At 46.5% G+C, this 18,226-nt stretch overlaps 1 protein-coding gene across 11 annotated transcripts in view; it reads left to right on the plus strand.

Moving 5' to 3' along the window:
• LOC121597302 (RNA pseudouridylate synthase domain-containing protein 2-like) overlaps positions 1-18,226 on the plus strand; it is a 196,744-nt gene that overhangs the window by 81,300 nt on the left and 97,218 nt on the right. For 3 of the 11 annotated variants that reach the window (XM_041922952.1, XM_041922959.1, XM_041922955.1), the window contains exon 3: positions 10,399-12,812. The exons of 1 other annotated variant lie outside the window; for it this stretch is intronic. In XM_041922952.1, coding sequence (XP_041778886.1) covers positions 12,198-12,812 — 615 coding nt within the window. In that variant the 5' untranslated portion in view covers positions 10,399-12,197. Of the gene's footprint in view, positions 1-10,398; positions 12,813-18,226 lie in introns of those variants that run through there. 7 more of the 11 variants (XM_041922950.1, XM_041922954.1, XM_041922956.1 and 4 more) reach the window with 7 other exon arrangements.

Here is an 18,226-nt window from a genome sequence, read left to right on the forward strand (position 1 = left end):
TATCGATGCCACAGATTTCCATCCATTCGTTTAAGGGTTTCAAATCTAACGTGATGACATTGTGTTTCTATCCGATTTGATGGGTCTTCGGTGGGGAGGATTTGGATATATTTTTTTATTATAGATGCCGGCTGCTTGCTGCTACTACTACAACTATTTCGCAGAACGGTTGTGGGAAAGTTTGCAATCCGTCGCTGCTAACTTCCAGCTGGGATGTTAGTTTTATGTGCATACCAAATCAATGCGGGAGGGCGCTAAATTGGAAGCGGAAAAGGGATCAGCTCTCATGAATCATGCATGTGTCGTTTCCAATTTTCTTACAAGCTTCCTTTGACTAGCCGAGCGTGTGTCCTACTTACAGAGAAGTTCAGAAAATCTATGAATAAAATTTAAAGTTTGGAGACTTTTAAATTAATGTAACATCCTGATAGTCTTTAATCAAACAAGAAAGCAACGTTTCCAATAAGAAATAGCACAGCATAGCTGTCGAACCTCGAGATCATGAACAAATGCTACCGACAAACGGTGAAGCCTGATAATCGGAATCGTTTCCCGTGCGTGACTTCGGTGCGATCTCGATAAATCAAAACCCTTCCCCGGTGCGACAGCTTTCGGTGTGTTTGTATTTTAATATCAACAATTAACATCTGTTTCCTGTACAATTACGGTCACGTTAAGCCAACGCACAAACGCCAACGTCTTACTGTCGCCGCCGCCGCCGCCGCCACGCTCTCTAATCCTTTCCAGCACGAAAATCTAATTGAGCGCCATGAATACAATCTGCAGCATCAATCAATTAGCAGCGCGGTACACGTTCTGGCCATTTGTGGCACCCCCACAATCTTAAACACGCCAAACCCCGTGCGCTTCGGCACTTCAATCGGAGCGCCGTTTTCCGCGAACACCAATACCCTTCACGTACGTGTGGCCATGGTTTGAACGGCAGAACGAGTGTGTCTTGAGTGTGTGAACGAGTGAGGGGGGGGGGGGCAAATTGAGAGAAATAGCACCCCGGGCGATCGTAAAGCGGAATAGAACCGTCACCAGAGAAAACTTTAATCTTTTAATTATTTCCTTAGCGTTTCCTGCCAGCAAGCTGAGCGTGATTTTTGGAGCACCGTCCGGAGCATTGGCGGTAGTATTTTCCTACTTGCGCAAAAAGGTTCAATAATGCTGGCTGGCTGCTTGCTAGCAACCCCGAGCAAACGATACACGTGGTGTGCTGCCGCCGCACGTTGGAGTGTGAAAGCGTAAGGAAGTGCCAACACACGCGCGAGCGTTTTGGGGTGTGTGGTTTGTGGCGTTCCGCGCGGGTCATTTCGGTTGCGGGTCAATCACTCATCGTAGCACGACGACGCGCCATTATAGCGCGCTCACCCACCCCGCCGTCACTGGAGGGAACGATTCTCATAAATTGTGTGTTTCGATTGTGTACACTGACACCACCGCGCGCGGCACGTGAACTTGAGGGAGGCCAATAAATAAATATCTCATTTAAATTTCCATACGGTCAGACAAAACCGCCAACAACCAACCACCAACCAAGCACCTACCACCACCACCGAGGCGACTGTCGCCCGGATGTGTGTATGCGCAAATCTGACGCAATGGAAAAGTTCGCACCATAAATCAAGGACTCTGCCACCGTTGGGACAGAACGGTAAGGACGCACGGGGCGCATTTAGGCAATTTTTGGTTGGTTCTTCCTCACAAGCTACCCCCGTCCCGCTCATCCTTAAAATCACGCACAAGAAGTTGTTGGTGTAAGCTTTTGAGAAGAAGAAAAGAAAAAAAAGGAACATCCAGAAGGTTGTGCCAATTGTGTCAGATCAGGAGAAATTGTCACAAGATAAGGCGGGAACAACTTTGTCGTGTCGTGTTGCGGATTTTTTGTGTTGTTTTGGTCTACAGACTACAGCTAAAAAAATCCTCCAACACGCCTTAAAGAAGGTGCCCTGAGGAGTGTGATGGCATCGAGACACGACGCACTGTGGAAGTGTGGAAAACTTAGTGCAAAGTGAAGGAAAATAATAAAAAATAATACCACTCTGGCTCATCCGCCGACCGGGTGGGGGCGGTTTGGCCGTGTTAGGTTTGTGTGGAAGGAATTAATAAAGAATCATCATCAGCATCATCATCATCATCATCGCTGGGCCCAAAACGGTACGAATGGGACAAATAATCTAAGTGGAAGTTTTACTACCATCCCGGAGAGTTATTCTGATTTTCCTTCATTTTCATTTCCTTTTCTTCCGCAAAAAATAACAACATAAAAAACGCGGATCTGAACTCTCTCTCTCTCTCTCTCTCGCTTGCTTCCTTCCTTCCACACGCCGGATGTACAATTCGTAATGTGTCGGGTCGAGGTTAGGAGTCATTTGTCTCTCTCATTCTTCCGACTGCAAACATTTGGTTGGTTTGAGTTTGTTTGTCTCTCCTCCCGTCTTCTGACGTTTCACTTTCTATTGGTGCGGCCCCCGTCGTCGGCCAACCTTGGGGACATTGGGAGTAGCGCGTACTGCACAGAGGCTCGAGGCAAGGCCGGTATAACGATCCCTTGATTATTGTAGGGGTGTAGTTGAAACCGTCCTGCCTTTTGCTGCATTGGACGTGAGCGGTCCATGGAAGGAACCGGAGAGAAGCGGGGTTTACGCACTTTTTTAACACACCGCAGGCATATGGTGAAGGCGAAGCCTCTTGCTGTCTCGCTGGGTGTGTTTTACGTCAGACAGCAGAAGGTTAGCAGCGGGAGCTGGCAAGGGCAAAGGTGATGGGAATAATTCTTCAAGATTTATAATTTATAGTGTTTTATTGGTGGTTTGAGAAAGTTTTCTCGTTTATCTCTGCGGTTACTACGGCATTCATGACTGCCGCAGCCGCCTCCAAGACATTCAGCCAGGTAGGTGGGTGGACGGCGTCGTAGTGGTACAGCGCTGCGTAACACCAGCGTGATGCTCATCGTTACAAATAGGAAATGATTATGTTGGCAGCAAAGTGTTATTACTCTGGTGTGCCGTAGGCTTTGTAAGAAGGAGGGAGAGTAACAAAAATCAAGAATCTCAACCGTGACGATAGGTGCTTATCGTAATAAGCCTAAACTGTATCCATTCACTTGACATCATAACGCCAAACTACGCTACAAATTTGACATATCTGTCAGCAACAAGAGAGCTCTTTAATGGATTGAATACCCTCCAGGGGAAGGACTTCATGTAGTGTTATGGAAGGAGAGAGAGAGAGAGAGAATTCACCATGACTGTGTACATATCACGGTTTGTAGTTGGATTTGGGTTTTTTTTCTTTACCCGCTACACCCCAGTTGCATGTAACAGGTTGGCATACATTCACTGCCTCGGAAGACGCTAGAAGACACGAACCTTCCAGATGGATTGGCAAAACTCTTAACTCAATTAGCTGACGGCAAAAGCCAGTCAGCACATTTCGGACGTCATCCTCAACCGGGCAAGGCACAGTTACACATCTCGGTTTCTTCGCTTCTCAAGATGTGTACCTACACACTTCGCATCAGCATCAGCAGCAGCAGCAACTGGTTGAGTGGGGACATCTTTGCGATGACTTGATAAACTTTACCGATCATACAGGCGCACTGGTGTGATAAATGTGTGATATAGTTCACGTGACTCCAACCAGGAAAACTGGATGTTTGTTTTGTCTGTTGCCTGTTGGTCTGTGAGTACGAGGCTAACAAATTGCTGAGTAATCTTTCGATTTGTTGTCTCGTGAATTCTTTGTGAAGAGTTTTATTTTTAGCTCACTAGCTCACGCTTTACGCTTATTACATTTACATTGTGTAATGGAAAGATTTTCTAGTGATGTCATTTAACTATGTTACTTTTTTTGTACTGTTATCTCTTATACACATGCTGTTGCTTTGCCTTCCAGCTAGATATGGCAAAGCCGATAATGTGTCTATCCGGTACCGCATTATGCAAATCGTCTCGCATGCGTTACTATTTTTCAATCAAACAAATCACTACGATTCGCTGTCAATCTCCAGTGATCATTCTGCCATGTGCGTACGACTGATTTGCGCGGGTATCATCAATTTCAGCTCAGCATTCCTGAACATCCATGACATGTAAATAGTCTTCTCTTCATTTCTTTTTCTGTTGCGTAGTTGTCGTACTTAATGGACTCACCCGAGACGACGGTAGCCTCCTCCGAGTCCTTTGCCACCGAGCATCGTTGTTGTGGGGCAATTAATCAAATCAATCACCCGTCTCACTTGAAGCCACCCGTCTTGAGAATAAAAGGACGAGAAACTTCTTGAGAATGAATCACGCTGTGTACGGGGAAGTGGCAATGCACAAAGAGAGCGATAGAGAGAGAGAGAGAGTGAATAAAAAATTACAAGCTTTGCAAAAGAAGCTTGAATATGAAATAGTGGCACACTCGGTGCTTTTGATGGTCAAACTGATGGTGGCATGGCACGGCGGGGATGGCAAGGTCTCCCCACTCGATCTGCTACTTCCGTTACGAAACTTTACGGAGTGCGCGTGCTTAACGGTTGTGACGGTCGTCTCACCATGACTCGGGGTGATCATTTTTATCTGCACAGTCAAATTAGCTTAAACGTTGGCAATATCCAAATAAATAATCAATCAGTTCACGGCATTATTCCTTCCCTTATGGCAACACTGTTCCTCACCGCCATTGCGCGTACTATTTATTATACCAGCTTCGACGCCGTCTTCCATAGCAGCAGCAGTCTAGAACAATCTGCACGTTCGGTGAACGTTAGGTTACGGAAGATGCGATGATGCTGATGCGGGAAGACCTTTTTTTTTACTGTTCAACAACAACTTCCCTCTCGCCAAACAAGCTCCAAGCGGTAGAAAGCGATGGAGTCGGCGGGCCACTTGACGTGTGCTTGAAAAATGAACATCCACTCGTCTGAGTAGTTGCTGCATGTACACAGCGAAGGCTCGTCAGTAGTTGCGTCGGTCGGTCGGTCGAGCAGCAGCTCCTCCCCTACAGCTAGCCGTATTGGGTGACGGTATCGGTGTCGGTACGTAAATCCGTCCCGCAAGGGAATGTAAGGAGCTTTCACAACGAGCTTTTTTTGTTCATTCTAGCGCTAATCGTTATGTTAGTTGTTTGCCTTGGGACAAGAGGTGGGCCGTTTATCAACAGCTATGACCGTTTTTCCCTTGGTTCCTTCAACGCTTGAAGGGTCAACGAAAGTGTTGACTTTTTGGACATTCCGGCAGCATCTTTTGCCTTTACGGAAGGTAGAAGCTTTCGGGCAGCAAACCAGTTAACTCAAGGTGTACCTCTAGCTTAACCGGCACCACCACTAGGGGTAGGGTTCACTATCAAAGCACAAACTAGGTTCCTTTTTTGTTACGTTTGATCCTGGGTTTTACTGTTTGTTGCACAGATAAAACGCTAACGGTACCCAGCGCGTCTACCAAGAATGCTGAGAATGAATTCTGCGAACTTTCGTTTCAATCTTTCCACGAAGACATTTTCTTTTTTTTATGTGTCTGTGTGTGCTTTACGCTGAAGTTATTAAAGCTACGGTGACTTTATCATGCCGCACCCGGTGAAGCAACGGCTGCCAAATTCCTCGAGGCAGCAGCATGGTGTCCCAATGCACAACGATAAGTAAAGCTTGTCCTTGCTATCGTTGCTGCTGCTGTTGTTGTTGTTGATGGTGCTCTATGTGCTGCAGAACACCGACAACCAGAGCAAAATAAACTGAAAGCCAAAGCGCTTGGCGGTGGTTGGTTCCCTACGGCGGATCGCACCATTGACGGAATATCGCAAGGATGCACCTAATGAACATTTATGCTTATATGCCGTATCACAATTACCGGTCTTGTGGAGGTGTAAGCGGTACGGCCGTACTGGAGGTACTTGACAGGGTAGTGAAGTGAAGTGTGTGGCGTGTGTTATCGTTCGTACGCGACCCGGGGGTGTCTCGATTGAAATCTAATATACGCGCAACCCCGAAACCGGTAACCGGCAATGTGTTGCTTCTTGGGTCTTGGGTTGGAAATGTACGACAGCCCAGCCTTCTGGTGGCAGAAGCAGCACCAATCTTGCTCCTGTGGTGTTAGGCTCCAGAGCACCGGGGTAGATAAAGAAAGCGTCACAATGGGGCGGGAGAGAGGAAGGGGAACAATCGAACGGATACAGCCGCTAGAAGCGGAAGCTTAAATCCTGCAACGAAGGTGGGGCCCCATCGCACTACACCTCACAGCAAACGAAAATGATCCTGTGGAAACCCGCTTTTTAATGGGATTTGTTTCTTTTTTTTGCCTTGCTGAAGCAAGGTGTAGTTGCAAGAGGAAAATGGCCGATATCCGCCTTCCTTTTGTGCCGGGGTGGACGCGGTAATGCAAAAATCAATTCGCCGCAAACGGAATCGGACGGCAATGATGATGATGATGATGCTGCACGTTCTACGGGCTTCAGCTAATGGTTCTTTAATAGCCAGTAATCAGTGGTGGCCGTAGGAGGCGGTGGAAAACAGTGTCAAGATACACATTACGGCATGGGAGCTACCACCCGCCGCGGCCTGTCCCGTACGCTGGACGTTCGTGTCAATGCCTATTGACACATGGATGCCGGTGCCGAATTACGGACACCGTGCGGATTGCTCCCCAGGAAACGTGAATTAGTGTTGAAAAGGCGAAAATGTCCTCCCATCGCCTCTTCCAATCGCTATCTTTCCTGAATCTTTAGTTCGCTGACGCATGAAATTAGATTTGTTCTGTGTTGTCGCCTCTGTGCGAGCTTCTTTGTTCGGTTTTACTGTTAGCCCGAAATGCGTAACAGATCGACAACTGGGAATTACAAGCTTTTGGCAGAAGGACTGCGTTGTGTGGTGCAGGTGTGGGACCTTTTTGGTTGAAAATTATCCATAAATCATCCCGCTCATGTCACGTGTTGGGGATGGAGAGGGAAAGGAAAAGCCTGACGTACAAGGGCACGTCCACCTGCCAACATACTCTCCGGTGTCCATGTTGGAGCATTGGTCCTAGTTCAGAGCGCGGTTTCCGGTTTGGCGAAAGGTTAAACTCATCCACCCGGGAACGATGGACACATTGCACCCCGGCTGGGAGGTGAAAGTTTTTGATAGCACTGTCGGTCGGTTGAATCGAATCGAATTCCAGGCCAAACAGCGCACAGCCTTGGCCCAGTCACCAGGTGTGAGTGAAATGTGTGTGTGTTTGTTTGGGATTTTTTTTCGTACCGTCACGGTCACATGGACCAAATTCAGATTTATGTTTTGTTTTGTGTAGTCCGCTCTGTCGCTCGCTGCCGGGGTTTTTAGCCAGATGATCACTGTTTAGTTGTATCTCTGTGTTCCCTTCTGTTGCGCAATGTGCTTCAGTTGGTTCTGGAGCGGGTGGCGTTGTTCGTACGTATGTTTAAAGGTAAATATTATAAATCCTTCAATCCTGTTCCGGCCTGGTGTTTCGACTCTGGTTGGCTTGGTTTTTGCAACTCGCAGCTTCCGACAATGTTTAGACAAGCTCGGTGCGTTACGAGAGCCAACAAACCTTTTTATACACCCCGGCTGAAGTCAAAAAGAGAATCTCTTGTCTGTGGTGGGCATACACGGCTGTCTCGTTGAAACTCCACGCCGTCCAGTTCACTGATCTAGAGAAGCCAACCGTGGACATATTTTGATGTTGGTTTTGGCTCGGAACCCGCCACGGCCCGTCAGCCAAGGTCACGTGCATTTGAGTGTCGTGGTGGGTACGGGTACGGGCAAATCTTCACGTTCAATTACTCGATTTGTCCGCGTACAGAGCGGCGTTGTTTACCTGTGGAATGTTGTTTTGAGCGACTGTGGTTTGCCAGTCTTGCCGGTCATGAAGTTATGAAGCCTTCGGTCAGATGTTGTGTGAGAAAATGCTGCCCTTCCATTCCAGCTCCCACTGGTCTGGTCGGTGGTGCACTGTGAAAAGAGAAGGATGTAAATACAAACTGTTCGTACTCGCTATTCTATAGTTTGCGAAACTCAGGCTGGTGGAGGCAGTGCGAAAGCTAAGTTATTCGCTGTTTGGATTCTAGGCAGAGCATCTGGTGGTGTGTATAAATCTTTTTCATTAACACCAACGTATGTGGGACGAATGTGCAACCAACCTGCTGCCTGCCTGCCCACCAGCTTCATATTTATTCAACGAGTTAGAGGCACTGGCATGTGACACAGTACAAGTTTTGGTTTCCCCTGGCTTCAGATTGTACGAGTGTTTGATCTAGCAAACGCTCGACCGAGGGGGTGTTGGTAGGGGAAGGTACCGAGTAGCCGAGTGGCATAACCGAAGTGCATATTGTGATGGTAAGACTCTTGTTATTCTGTGCCAGTTCTTTTCGACCGAAACACAAGTTCACAGTAGTTTGAGCAGCTGGAATAACAATCTATTGCGATTACAAGAAAGCTTACTGTTTTGTATCGTTGGGGAATTGATTTTGAGTATGTACCGCCAAGAAAACTTTGGGTCCAGTTGCAATCAGCGATAAATGAAACAATAAACAATCGATTCATAAAACAGAAATATCATCACATCCATTATTAAAACACAATAAAAGCAATGAAGGACGCATAACACCTCAGGTTGAATTAATCGGCTCTCATCCAATATCCATTGGTATCAGTTTTAATTTCCTTGATTTATGATGAACCCAGTGTTCGATTACAAGCGTGGTGTCGTCTGCAACTGTGTGTCACCTGTATCATCCTTTCCGGAATCATGCAACCCGATTATCCTTGTGTAAAGATGAGATGGTTGTGATCGTCTTTCGGGGTACCGGGGTTATCATGAATGTTATCTATTTTTGGGGATCGAGCACTAATCGTCCAACACAATGGGAGCACATCAAACATGGTGGAGTGGTAGGGGCTCTGTTTTTTTCGGCACCCTAATTAGCACCGAAATGATCCATGGAGAAGCCATCAGTCATCAAAGAAGAAGGGAGCATGCGGTTCGTTATTAATTTTTGTCACGAAAATCTTGCTCACCCAGTGCCCAATAACATTGGGTAATGTTATTAATTGATGAGTATTAATCAGAACATAGTGTTAATATTTGGAGGATATTAATTTGTTGAAATTATACAACTGCACGTGCTGATAAACTTAATGTAATGGGCACTCTGTTGGCTTGATAACGAATGGAAATACATCAATTATGTTCTTTACTTATACCAAATTTATTGCAATATTAGATACATTCCGTGGGCTGATTTCGTTCTAATGATACTGAGTGTTTGGCTTAACAATAAAATGCCTGTGAAGGTTTCAAGTCTTACATACGACCAGTCCGTTTTTTTTAATGTACAGGACTTTGAATATTTTGCTAATCGATGAACAAAGAGGGTAATGACAAATATTTCACATTGAATCTCGCTTGGCAATACAATGTTGTTGTTGTTTATTCTTGTTTCTAATACACGAAATCATCCGCCATCAGCACAAGCAGCTCAACAGCTTTAGCGTATTAGTGTGCTAATAAATGGAAAACATTTCATCGCAATCAACTGTCAACGGTGCGCCTCCAGTCAGTCAGCCAAACCTTATTCTTCCCGCACCTGCCGTAACGGTGCTTTTTAGGCCTCCGCTTACCTTCGTTTCACTGCATGGCTATGCACATGTTCGCTGTCGTCATCAGCAGCAGCTAGTGACTCCACGTTTTGCCCCGATATTCTTATTTTGAGTCCCATCATCATCATTATCGTAAAGCTCTTTGCCCGGTGACTCGTTGGCCTCATTGCGCCTCCTCCATGACGCGCGGCTTGACGAAAACCGAAGCGTGTGTTGTGCATACGACGCAACGGCAGCCCATCATTTACACCAGCGTGCTTCCGAAGAAGGGGATTTCAAAGTACCACCTTCGAAATTATGGCAAGGCCGTAAAAAGGCACAGAGAGTCAGTCAAAAATGTCAAGTGGCAGTGGAGATGCCAGGAGACAGTGTGAGAGCGACCGAGAGAGAGAGAGAGGGAGTCTGTGTTGCTGTAATGTAGCGAAATGTTGTACGGTGGGTTCTGGTTTAGTCGAAATCTTTCGCGAAGGTTACGAAATTGCGCTGCCCGCCATGGGAAGGGAGAGATAGTATAGCTACGTAGGTGGAAAGGGCGATTATTTAAAGGGCCTGTACTGAACTTCAAAACGTGAGGCAATGGCTCTCCGAAAGCGGTTACGTTTCGTTAATCAGGTCGATGAAATGGATAAGAAAAATGCTAGCCTTCCAGAAGCAAAAAGAAAACCCAGCCAACGAAGATTCTTCACATTTATGTTCGCTAATTAGCTGCGCGCACTCATCGCAGCGCAACTAACGCAAACGCGAAGGTTACGCGCCGCGTACGCAAAATTGTTGATGTTCGTCGTTTTAAAAGCATACATTTTTCTTCACCTTTGCAGAGCGTGGGCAAGTGCGGCGTTTGTGGAAACGGTTTAAAATATACAAAAAAGTATAACAGCATCTACGGAAAAAATAGCTCCAACAGTCATCGCCATGAGATCGCTGATTGAAGCGATGATGATTACAGTGGATTACGCTACTATTACGCTCGCAACGCAAGAACCGCTTTTCGCGTCTGTCCCAAACTTGAACCGTGATGACGCTGGTGCGCATATATTTTTAATGTAATCTAAAATTGGTTCGTTTTCTTTCGCACGTTCGTTTGAAGCGCTTAACAAAATACCAAAAAGCACCCTAAAGGTACGAAAAATCATCATCTGTTTTCCTACCAGTCTTCACGTTGGCAGCATACTAATTGAGTTTTGTCATCGAACCATCCGTTTGTGTCCTCACGTTCAGGGACTTCATAGACTCGGTGGAAACATAGCACCGCTGGTTGTGAGTGTGCGTTTGTTTGGTTCGATAATTAACTGCTCATTCGCCGCATTTTACCAAGGCTACTGCTGGAGATGCAACAACGTCTCGCCGGTACACAGCAACAACCGTCACACCGACGGACATCCGGAGCACGGAGCGTCGTACGAGTCTAAAAAAGGACATGATTCGATCGCACTCGGCACTCGGACGGTGAAACCTCAACCCTGCACGACACGGTGTGGACAAATGTTTTCGTCTGTTGTGCGCTCGTGTTTGCACCCCATTTCGTCGGATATGCTTGCGTTCGGTCGGATGTCCTACTAGCGCGCCTCGAAAACCGCGTGACGCTCAAAACAGCACGAAGGTGTCGATCACTATCGGAGAATCTGTCGGCGCAAGGTGGTTCACCCGTTCAGGATAACTAGCGACTGTCAGCGGGAGAGTGCACACGCAAAAGCTCCCATCTGCCGCGTGTCACATACTACCCTAAGAGTTGGTGGTAATATTCCGGCTCAACACAATCACGTCAGTACCTCTGGGGAAAGAGAGATAGAGTAAGAGTGTGAAAGGGAGTTGTTCCAAAATTATTTGTTCGTAAAGTTTGTCAATGTCTTGACGGAAATCCTAAACTTTACCGTACTCTGTACCACGTACTCTCTCTCTCTCTCACGGCACTAGCACCACGTGCGCGCTTGTGTCAATTTCAATAGCGTGGTAAAGCGACCAACGCTGTAGGTTGTTGGTATTAATATATTCCAAATTCCAGCTGCCGAGCTGTGGACATCGCGTCGGTACAGGCGTACAGGGTTTTGTTCCCAGTGTCTATCGACTGCAGTGCACCTATAGCTGTCTGCAATCGGTTTTCCACCTTCGTTCAGGAAGCGGATTGCACCGAGATAAGCACAAGCAGGCTGTGAAAGTTGTGCCAGCGGAAAAGCGGGGGCTGTGTGTGATAGAATCTTTTGCTTTCGGGGGAAAAATCCAGCAGAGCGTAGTGAATTTCCTAGCGCTTGTGTGTGTGTGTGCGCGCGAGTGAAAGATTTGTTTGCTCCGTCGAGGTGCGAAGCGTGCAGTGCAGAACGCAGTTTGCTTTTGGCTCTAGTGAAACATGCGGGTGTAAAAGCAGTGCAGTAAAGAAAAGCCATCTTATTCTTCTAGCGCTCAACAAAGCCATCAAAGGCAGCACAGTTTGCATTGAAAGGTGTTTAAAGTGTCGCTTAATCCGCCGTGCTTAGAATCCGCCCACGGTGCGGTTTGATTGTGAGCCAAGCTTTAGAGTGTTTCGCGTCAGTGGTTCAGTTTTGGTTTATTTATTTTTTTGTGTTATTGTAGTTGATTCTACTAACTCTTGTGTAGTAAAAAAAAAGAAAGGCCAGTGAAGATGCAGCATCATCCAGGATCGTGGTACATACCGTGGGGTGTCCCGGGGATGGGGCTGCAAAAAATGTTGGCCGTGCCGTTCAATCCGGCCACGGCCGGTTTCCATCAGCCACAGATAGCGGCCGCAGCCGTGCAGCCACCGACCGTACAGTCGGTGCAGAGTCCGCAGGTGCAGCAGGCCGCCGCCACTCAGCAGGCCGCCTATCAGCATCCGCTGCACCATCCGGCCGCAGCACTGCACAATACGGCCGCCGTAGCCGCTGCAGCTGCAATGCACCAGCACCAGCACCAGCATCAACATCAGCATCAACATCAGCATCAGCATCAGCATCCGCACCCGCACCAGCACCAGCACCAACCGCTGCATCCGGCGGCTGCTGCGGCCATGTTCACGCCGCTGACGCTGCGGAGCTTCGTCACGCATCCGCATCTGAATCTGGGCCAGCAACCGATGGCTACCGCCCAGCAGCCACAGCAGCCGCAGCTCGCAGCGAGCCAAACCCAGTCGCAGCTAACCACCATCAATCTGAACAGCGTCGGTGTCGTTCCAGTGCGCCAGAAGACGAGCGTCCCGGTCAGCGTCCCGTCGAACACGCTCATCATGCCGATGCGAAAGGTACGTAAAGGGAAATGGGAAAGGTTGTGTATGTGCACATGTGTGTGTGTGTGTGTGTGTGTGAGAGAAGGACCCTGTTTGTGACGCATGTTTGCATGTAATCTTGGCGAGATATCTGCAGGATGCTGCTGCCCCAGCCACTGCTCGTTTGTACCTACGGCGGGGTGGTCGTTCGAACGATTCGAAAGACTCCTTTCTGCATCGTTAGGCAGTAGAAGTTTTGATTGGAAATGAAACAGTGTTTGTCAACTCGCTCTCCTTCTGCGCCCTCCCCGTCGCACGAGTAACGCGCACTCGTGTCTCCTCTCCTGTGTTCAAGCAAGTAAGCGGAATGAAATTCAAATTGAATATTTTCTTCCCATTGCTTGCTGCTGCACGGTAAGAAATGGTTGCAAACGTTCGGTAGAATTGCAGTAGCACTGCTACAATTTCGGATGAGAGGCGGTCCGGGGTTGCATGAAGGAACAAGCTAACATTTGCATAATGTTTATTTGTTAGAAACGAGTGTGACATGCGTGCAAAATGTTTGTTTGCAAGAGTGTGATTGTATCCTGCAATTGGTTCGAAGCAGAATAATTTTTCCAGCCAATTTTTTAATTCAACTGTCAGTAGAAGCTGTTTTGAATTTTGTAAAATTCCTTTTTTTATTCTAAGCCAGAATTTTGAGCCTTTCGTTATTGTTGCATTCATCATCCGGGTTGTGTTGGCCATGCCTGACTTTTTCTGTGTGAAATGAATTAATAATAAATTTAATACCATTTAAAACATATTTTTAAACTATTTTTCACCTTTAGTAGTCACAAATTATGTATGTTAGCTAACCCAATCGAGCAGGCTACTAATCGGCTTTTTTTTTCTTCTTCTTTTGTGGCGCAACAACCATTATCGTTCTGCCTATACCTTTTTTGAGTTTGGTTATCAGTGACTTATGGAATACCTGTAAACAGGATTGTGAGTTCTTCGTATCCATAATTTACAGTCTATGCGGGACTAGAACCCAAGCCGGTCACGTTGTTTAGTCATTGACGACTGTCCCACGAGACCGAACAAAATGTACTTTTTTAGGCTATAATAATTATGATCGAAACCCGCAGTTTGGCATGTTGTTATGCCTGAAGTGCTGATATGATATCAGCCGCAAACTGTCAAACTCTGTAAAAAACCGAAGATTGTCATGAAAGGCACTAGCATGAACTGTGTGCATAGAATAATATTAGAATTCAGAGCGAATTATATCAGATTTGCAGAGCTGTTATAGTACATTTGTCTCAAAAATGTTTTCATTTCATATAATAACAATGAGAAAGCAACGACAACAATAGTTTATTTTCTTTTTCAACAAAGTTTGCCGTTCATTAGACACTAGTCAATAAATCATCACGCGCTGCGTTTGCTCACTTGACGCTGAAATAATATCCTAACGTACGTACGCGTTAATCGATATAAATGTTCTTTCTCCGTGATTCCGTGAAGCTGCTACGAACCACCGCCGTTTGGCCACCAGACGCACGGATACCAAATTAGTCGGTGGCAATGGCAGACGTCGGTACGTCAGTCGTTTCCGTCGTTAGATTTCGTTTCCCTCCCCTTGCTCCCTAGTCGATTTCGAGTACGTTCGTGTTACAGCTAGCAATCCTAATTAAACTACTTTGGTTCTTTCTTACGCACTGTCGCTTGCTTCATCAAGTCTTGGCTCTTTTTCCCACCGGGGGTTGGTGCCGGGTTGCAAAACTAGATCCTCTTACCGTAGCGCGGTTGGACGGCCCTATAGTCCCAGGCGTAGGCAACGATTTCCTGGTGATGCTGGGTGATGGCCCCCGGTAAATATAGGACCTAGGCCAAAAATAGCTTTGCCGCACCGCATCACGAACTCTGCGAGTCTGGGAGTGCTCGGTGGGGGTAGCGCATGCCGCTCTGGGGATCCCTATTGTGTGTGAGTTGAGCACGTATAGCTCGTAGGCTACCGCGTATAATTATAATAGCCAACGACACCAGGCGTCACATCGAATCATTGCGACCGACCGGCTTCCCCGCCCGTCCATTCGGACCACATGATCTGGTCTGGTATCGTACCCTGGTAGTCGTCAAGCCATTTCGGAAGAGCCATAGAGTGGCAGCATTCTTCTTGCTCAAGAGGCTTCCATTTCCTTCACCACGTTTAGCACTTCACGGGAACGGCACAACCAACCGTGCTCCGGCTCCGGCACGCGCGTGAGATGCTAAAAAATCAAATAAACCGGCCGGCCTGCGGGACCTGCTCGCGAGACAAAAGGTGCCCAAGGCTTTTCCAAGCAATTTGGCAAAAGGTGGCTCCTTGCAGGGACTGTTCGTGGTTCGTGCGGTGTCGGTCTTTTGCTTTTTTTGTGCCTCGTCCTGATAGTGCGTGTTTCACACCGCACAATAAAAGTCAACATTTACGACCCTCAAATCTTGCGTTTAATCTTAAGCTGCGTTTAAGAAACAATGCCAGATCAACGCGTTGACAAGCTTTGTGTAGGTGGTTGTTTAAATGTGCGTGTGTATGGCAGCAAGGGAGGGGGGGCGAGAACACGTCGAGTCTGGAAGTTCGCTTCGGCCGTTACTTTGGGACTTGTGTGTGGGATCTGTCGTTTTAGGATCAAGCGACAAACTGCATGCGACTTGATTTGCATTACGTGGGATGATACGCTTCCAGTGGGAGGCTTTCAAGAGGCTGGTGGGTAACCGTAGTGTGGCATTTTGATTTTAGTGTGTTTGAGAACGTTTTAGTACCGGTCCGTGCAAACCGTAATGGCGCCAGGCAGGTAACGGTTGTGTTATGTTAAATCTCTTAAGATTATATACAAATAATATGCTATGGCCGTTAGTTCGTCCACTGATCGTTGATGGGAAGTATTGATTTTTCTGTTGGCCGTTAGTTAAGCAGGAAAGTCAGTGGAAGCATATTTAAAGCATCCTATATTTTTCTACACATTGTTGCTATTATCTTATCTTATTCTCTAAGCAAGGCACGCTGATTGTTGTCTTTTTTTCTCTCTTCATCGATAATAAAGTTAAAATGTCCTCGGTGAAGCACATCGAAAGAAGCACAAAAATATGCTCGACAGTACGGGCGGGTACCACCGTACCATTCTGGCGAATGAAACGCAATAATTAGATCATGTACACGGACACACTGTCCACAGCCAGACGCCGAAATAGCATCTTCACAGCTTGTGCCTGCGCAATGTGCCATAAATTAAAACAGTTAGCGAACGGTTAGTGTGTTCTAGTTCAGCGTCACCAAAGACCATTACCGGCCGGTTGGTCGGTCGGCAGTCGGCAGGGAATCGGTCTGTGAGAGTGGTCTTGCATCATTTACGGCCCATTTGTGGCCCCATCTGTGACACCGTGCTTCTAGCGTCCAAGAGTGCGGCCGCCACAGTTGTATGTGTGCCACAGCCATTGCAATAAGCACCACCACCACCGATCTCACTTATTCACGACGGATCCTTGTGCAAAGAAAGCGTCCCGTTCGGCCTCGGGCGTTAACTTTATTATTTTAAAAAGATAAATTATAGAATTAATCACGGCCGTTTTGCGGGTGAGGCGGAATTCGAAGTGTAGTTTTGTTCTTCTAAAAATAGGTTCTGTTTGTGGAACTGCTATATTGTCTGTAGTTGCTGCTATATTGTCTTTCGAGCTAGGGTTTTTTTATCGTCTGCCGTTCAGGGAATTAAGGAAAGCGTGTTCGTGACACACATTCAACGCTGTGTGGCTTAATCGTGGCACCGAAATGTCATCGCCAAGTCAGCCGAGTATCCTTTAGCAGGAAAATAGTAAATAGCAACTCCAGGAAACTCTGAACCTTGCACTTTAAACCATTGCTCTCTTACGCTCCCTCGGCAGGTCAAGATAGCATGACAGCAGGATGTGAATCAAGCGCCTTTTTTAAACGCCTGATCTTTCCACTCCACCTTTAGCCAGTGTTACCACTTCCTCCCCTTTTTCTGTTAAAGCCCTTACGCTCTGGGGTAGGATTAAAACGTGCAATACGCGTACGGAACCAACGGACTCATCTACCCCCGCCCCAACTCTGCCCGCTTGAATGAGCTCAGCAAAATAAAATGGTAATTCCGTCAACGAAGCCGCTCGCAAAACCGACAGAGACACAGATCCGCCGCTACCGGGTACGAGGCACAATTCTAGCGTTGCTTCTTCCGCCCCCTCGGGTCATAGTGGCGTCATATCCTGCGGGCGCCGCAGTTGACCGCGCCTTGCGCGAGCGGAAAGGAAAGTGAAAGCTTTGTCACAGTGTGCCGAGAAGATCGGAAGCTTTTTAGTGAGCTTTATTATTTTTTTATGATGCGTCTCACTGTTGGCACCCCCCCCCCCCCCAACCGTAACGGTTCTATTTATATCGGATGGTTACTTTCGTCCTCGTTTGCTTGCCTCTGGTAGCATAAAGTTCACCTTTGGGATATAGTGCCACTCTGTTTGCTTGTGTGTGTGTGTGTGTATGCGCGCTGGATTGGCATTTCCTGTGCTAGCTGCTTAGTGCTGGATGAGCCGTGGCAGTGACGGGGATGACGGGAGGATTAATTACTTTAGTGAAGTTTTAATTGACTTCTTTGCTCCGTATGCTGCGCTGGATGCCATTTTGCGGGGGCGATATTGACTTACATTTTATGACGCTGTACATAGAATATGTAACCGGGGCATCTCAGTGCAAATGTTGGCGACTGTTTAATTATGGATTTTTTTTTTCAAAATTGTTTTCTTTGGCGAAGATGCAACATACATAGTTTATGTAACGCTTTAGAATGTTTTAGAAATATGAAATTCAAAATACATTAACACGGTGCTTAAAATTCTATAGATATTTGATATATGACATTGTATAGTTGTTTTTATATTAACTACCTTATATTAGAGCTCCTAATAAACCGTAATGGACAAGCAAAACCAACGATGAATTATTTTCTTTTCTACTGAATTAAAGCCCTAAGAAACTCATCTTTCATGCGAAAGGCTTTGCTTCGGCAGGCTTTAAAAGTGAAAACATTTGTTTTTGTTCAATTAGTTTGGCCTTTTTTATGGAATGGTCATTAGCTTGCCTAATTACTTTTAGCAGCAGTAATTTCAATAATGCCCTCCAACCCTAGTTCATCTTTAAAGTAATTTTTCGTATGCTAATGATGATAATTTTAGGGCCCTGGTTTACTTGACCATGAAATGGAATGGTTACATGACATAGTTTCTTTAAATCATTAAATATTTAAATCTAATTTAGCATTCTACTAACCAATGCCGCGTTCATCTCTTTGCATAATTTTCTGCAATCTATCGATCATCTCGTCTATTGCAAAGGATAGTTCTTGAAACTCTTCCTTAAACCGAAACGGTTGTACATAGCCATTAGTTCCACAATTCTTTACAACGTCTAAACAAATGAT

This window comes from Anopheles merus, chromosome 3R (assembly GCF_017562075.2).
Source record: "Anopheles merus strain MAF chromosome 3R, AmerM5.1, whole genome shotgun sequence".
NCBI lineage: Eukaryota > Metazoa > Arthropoda > Insecta > Diptera > Culicidae > Anopheles > Anopheles merus.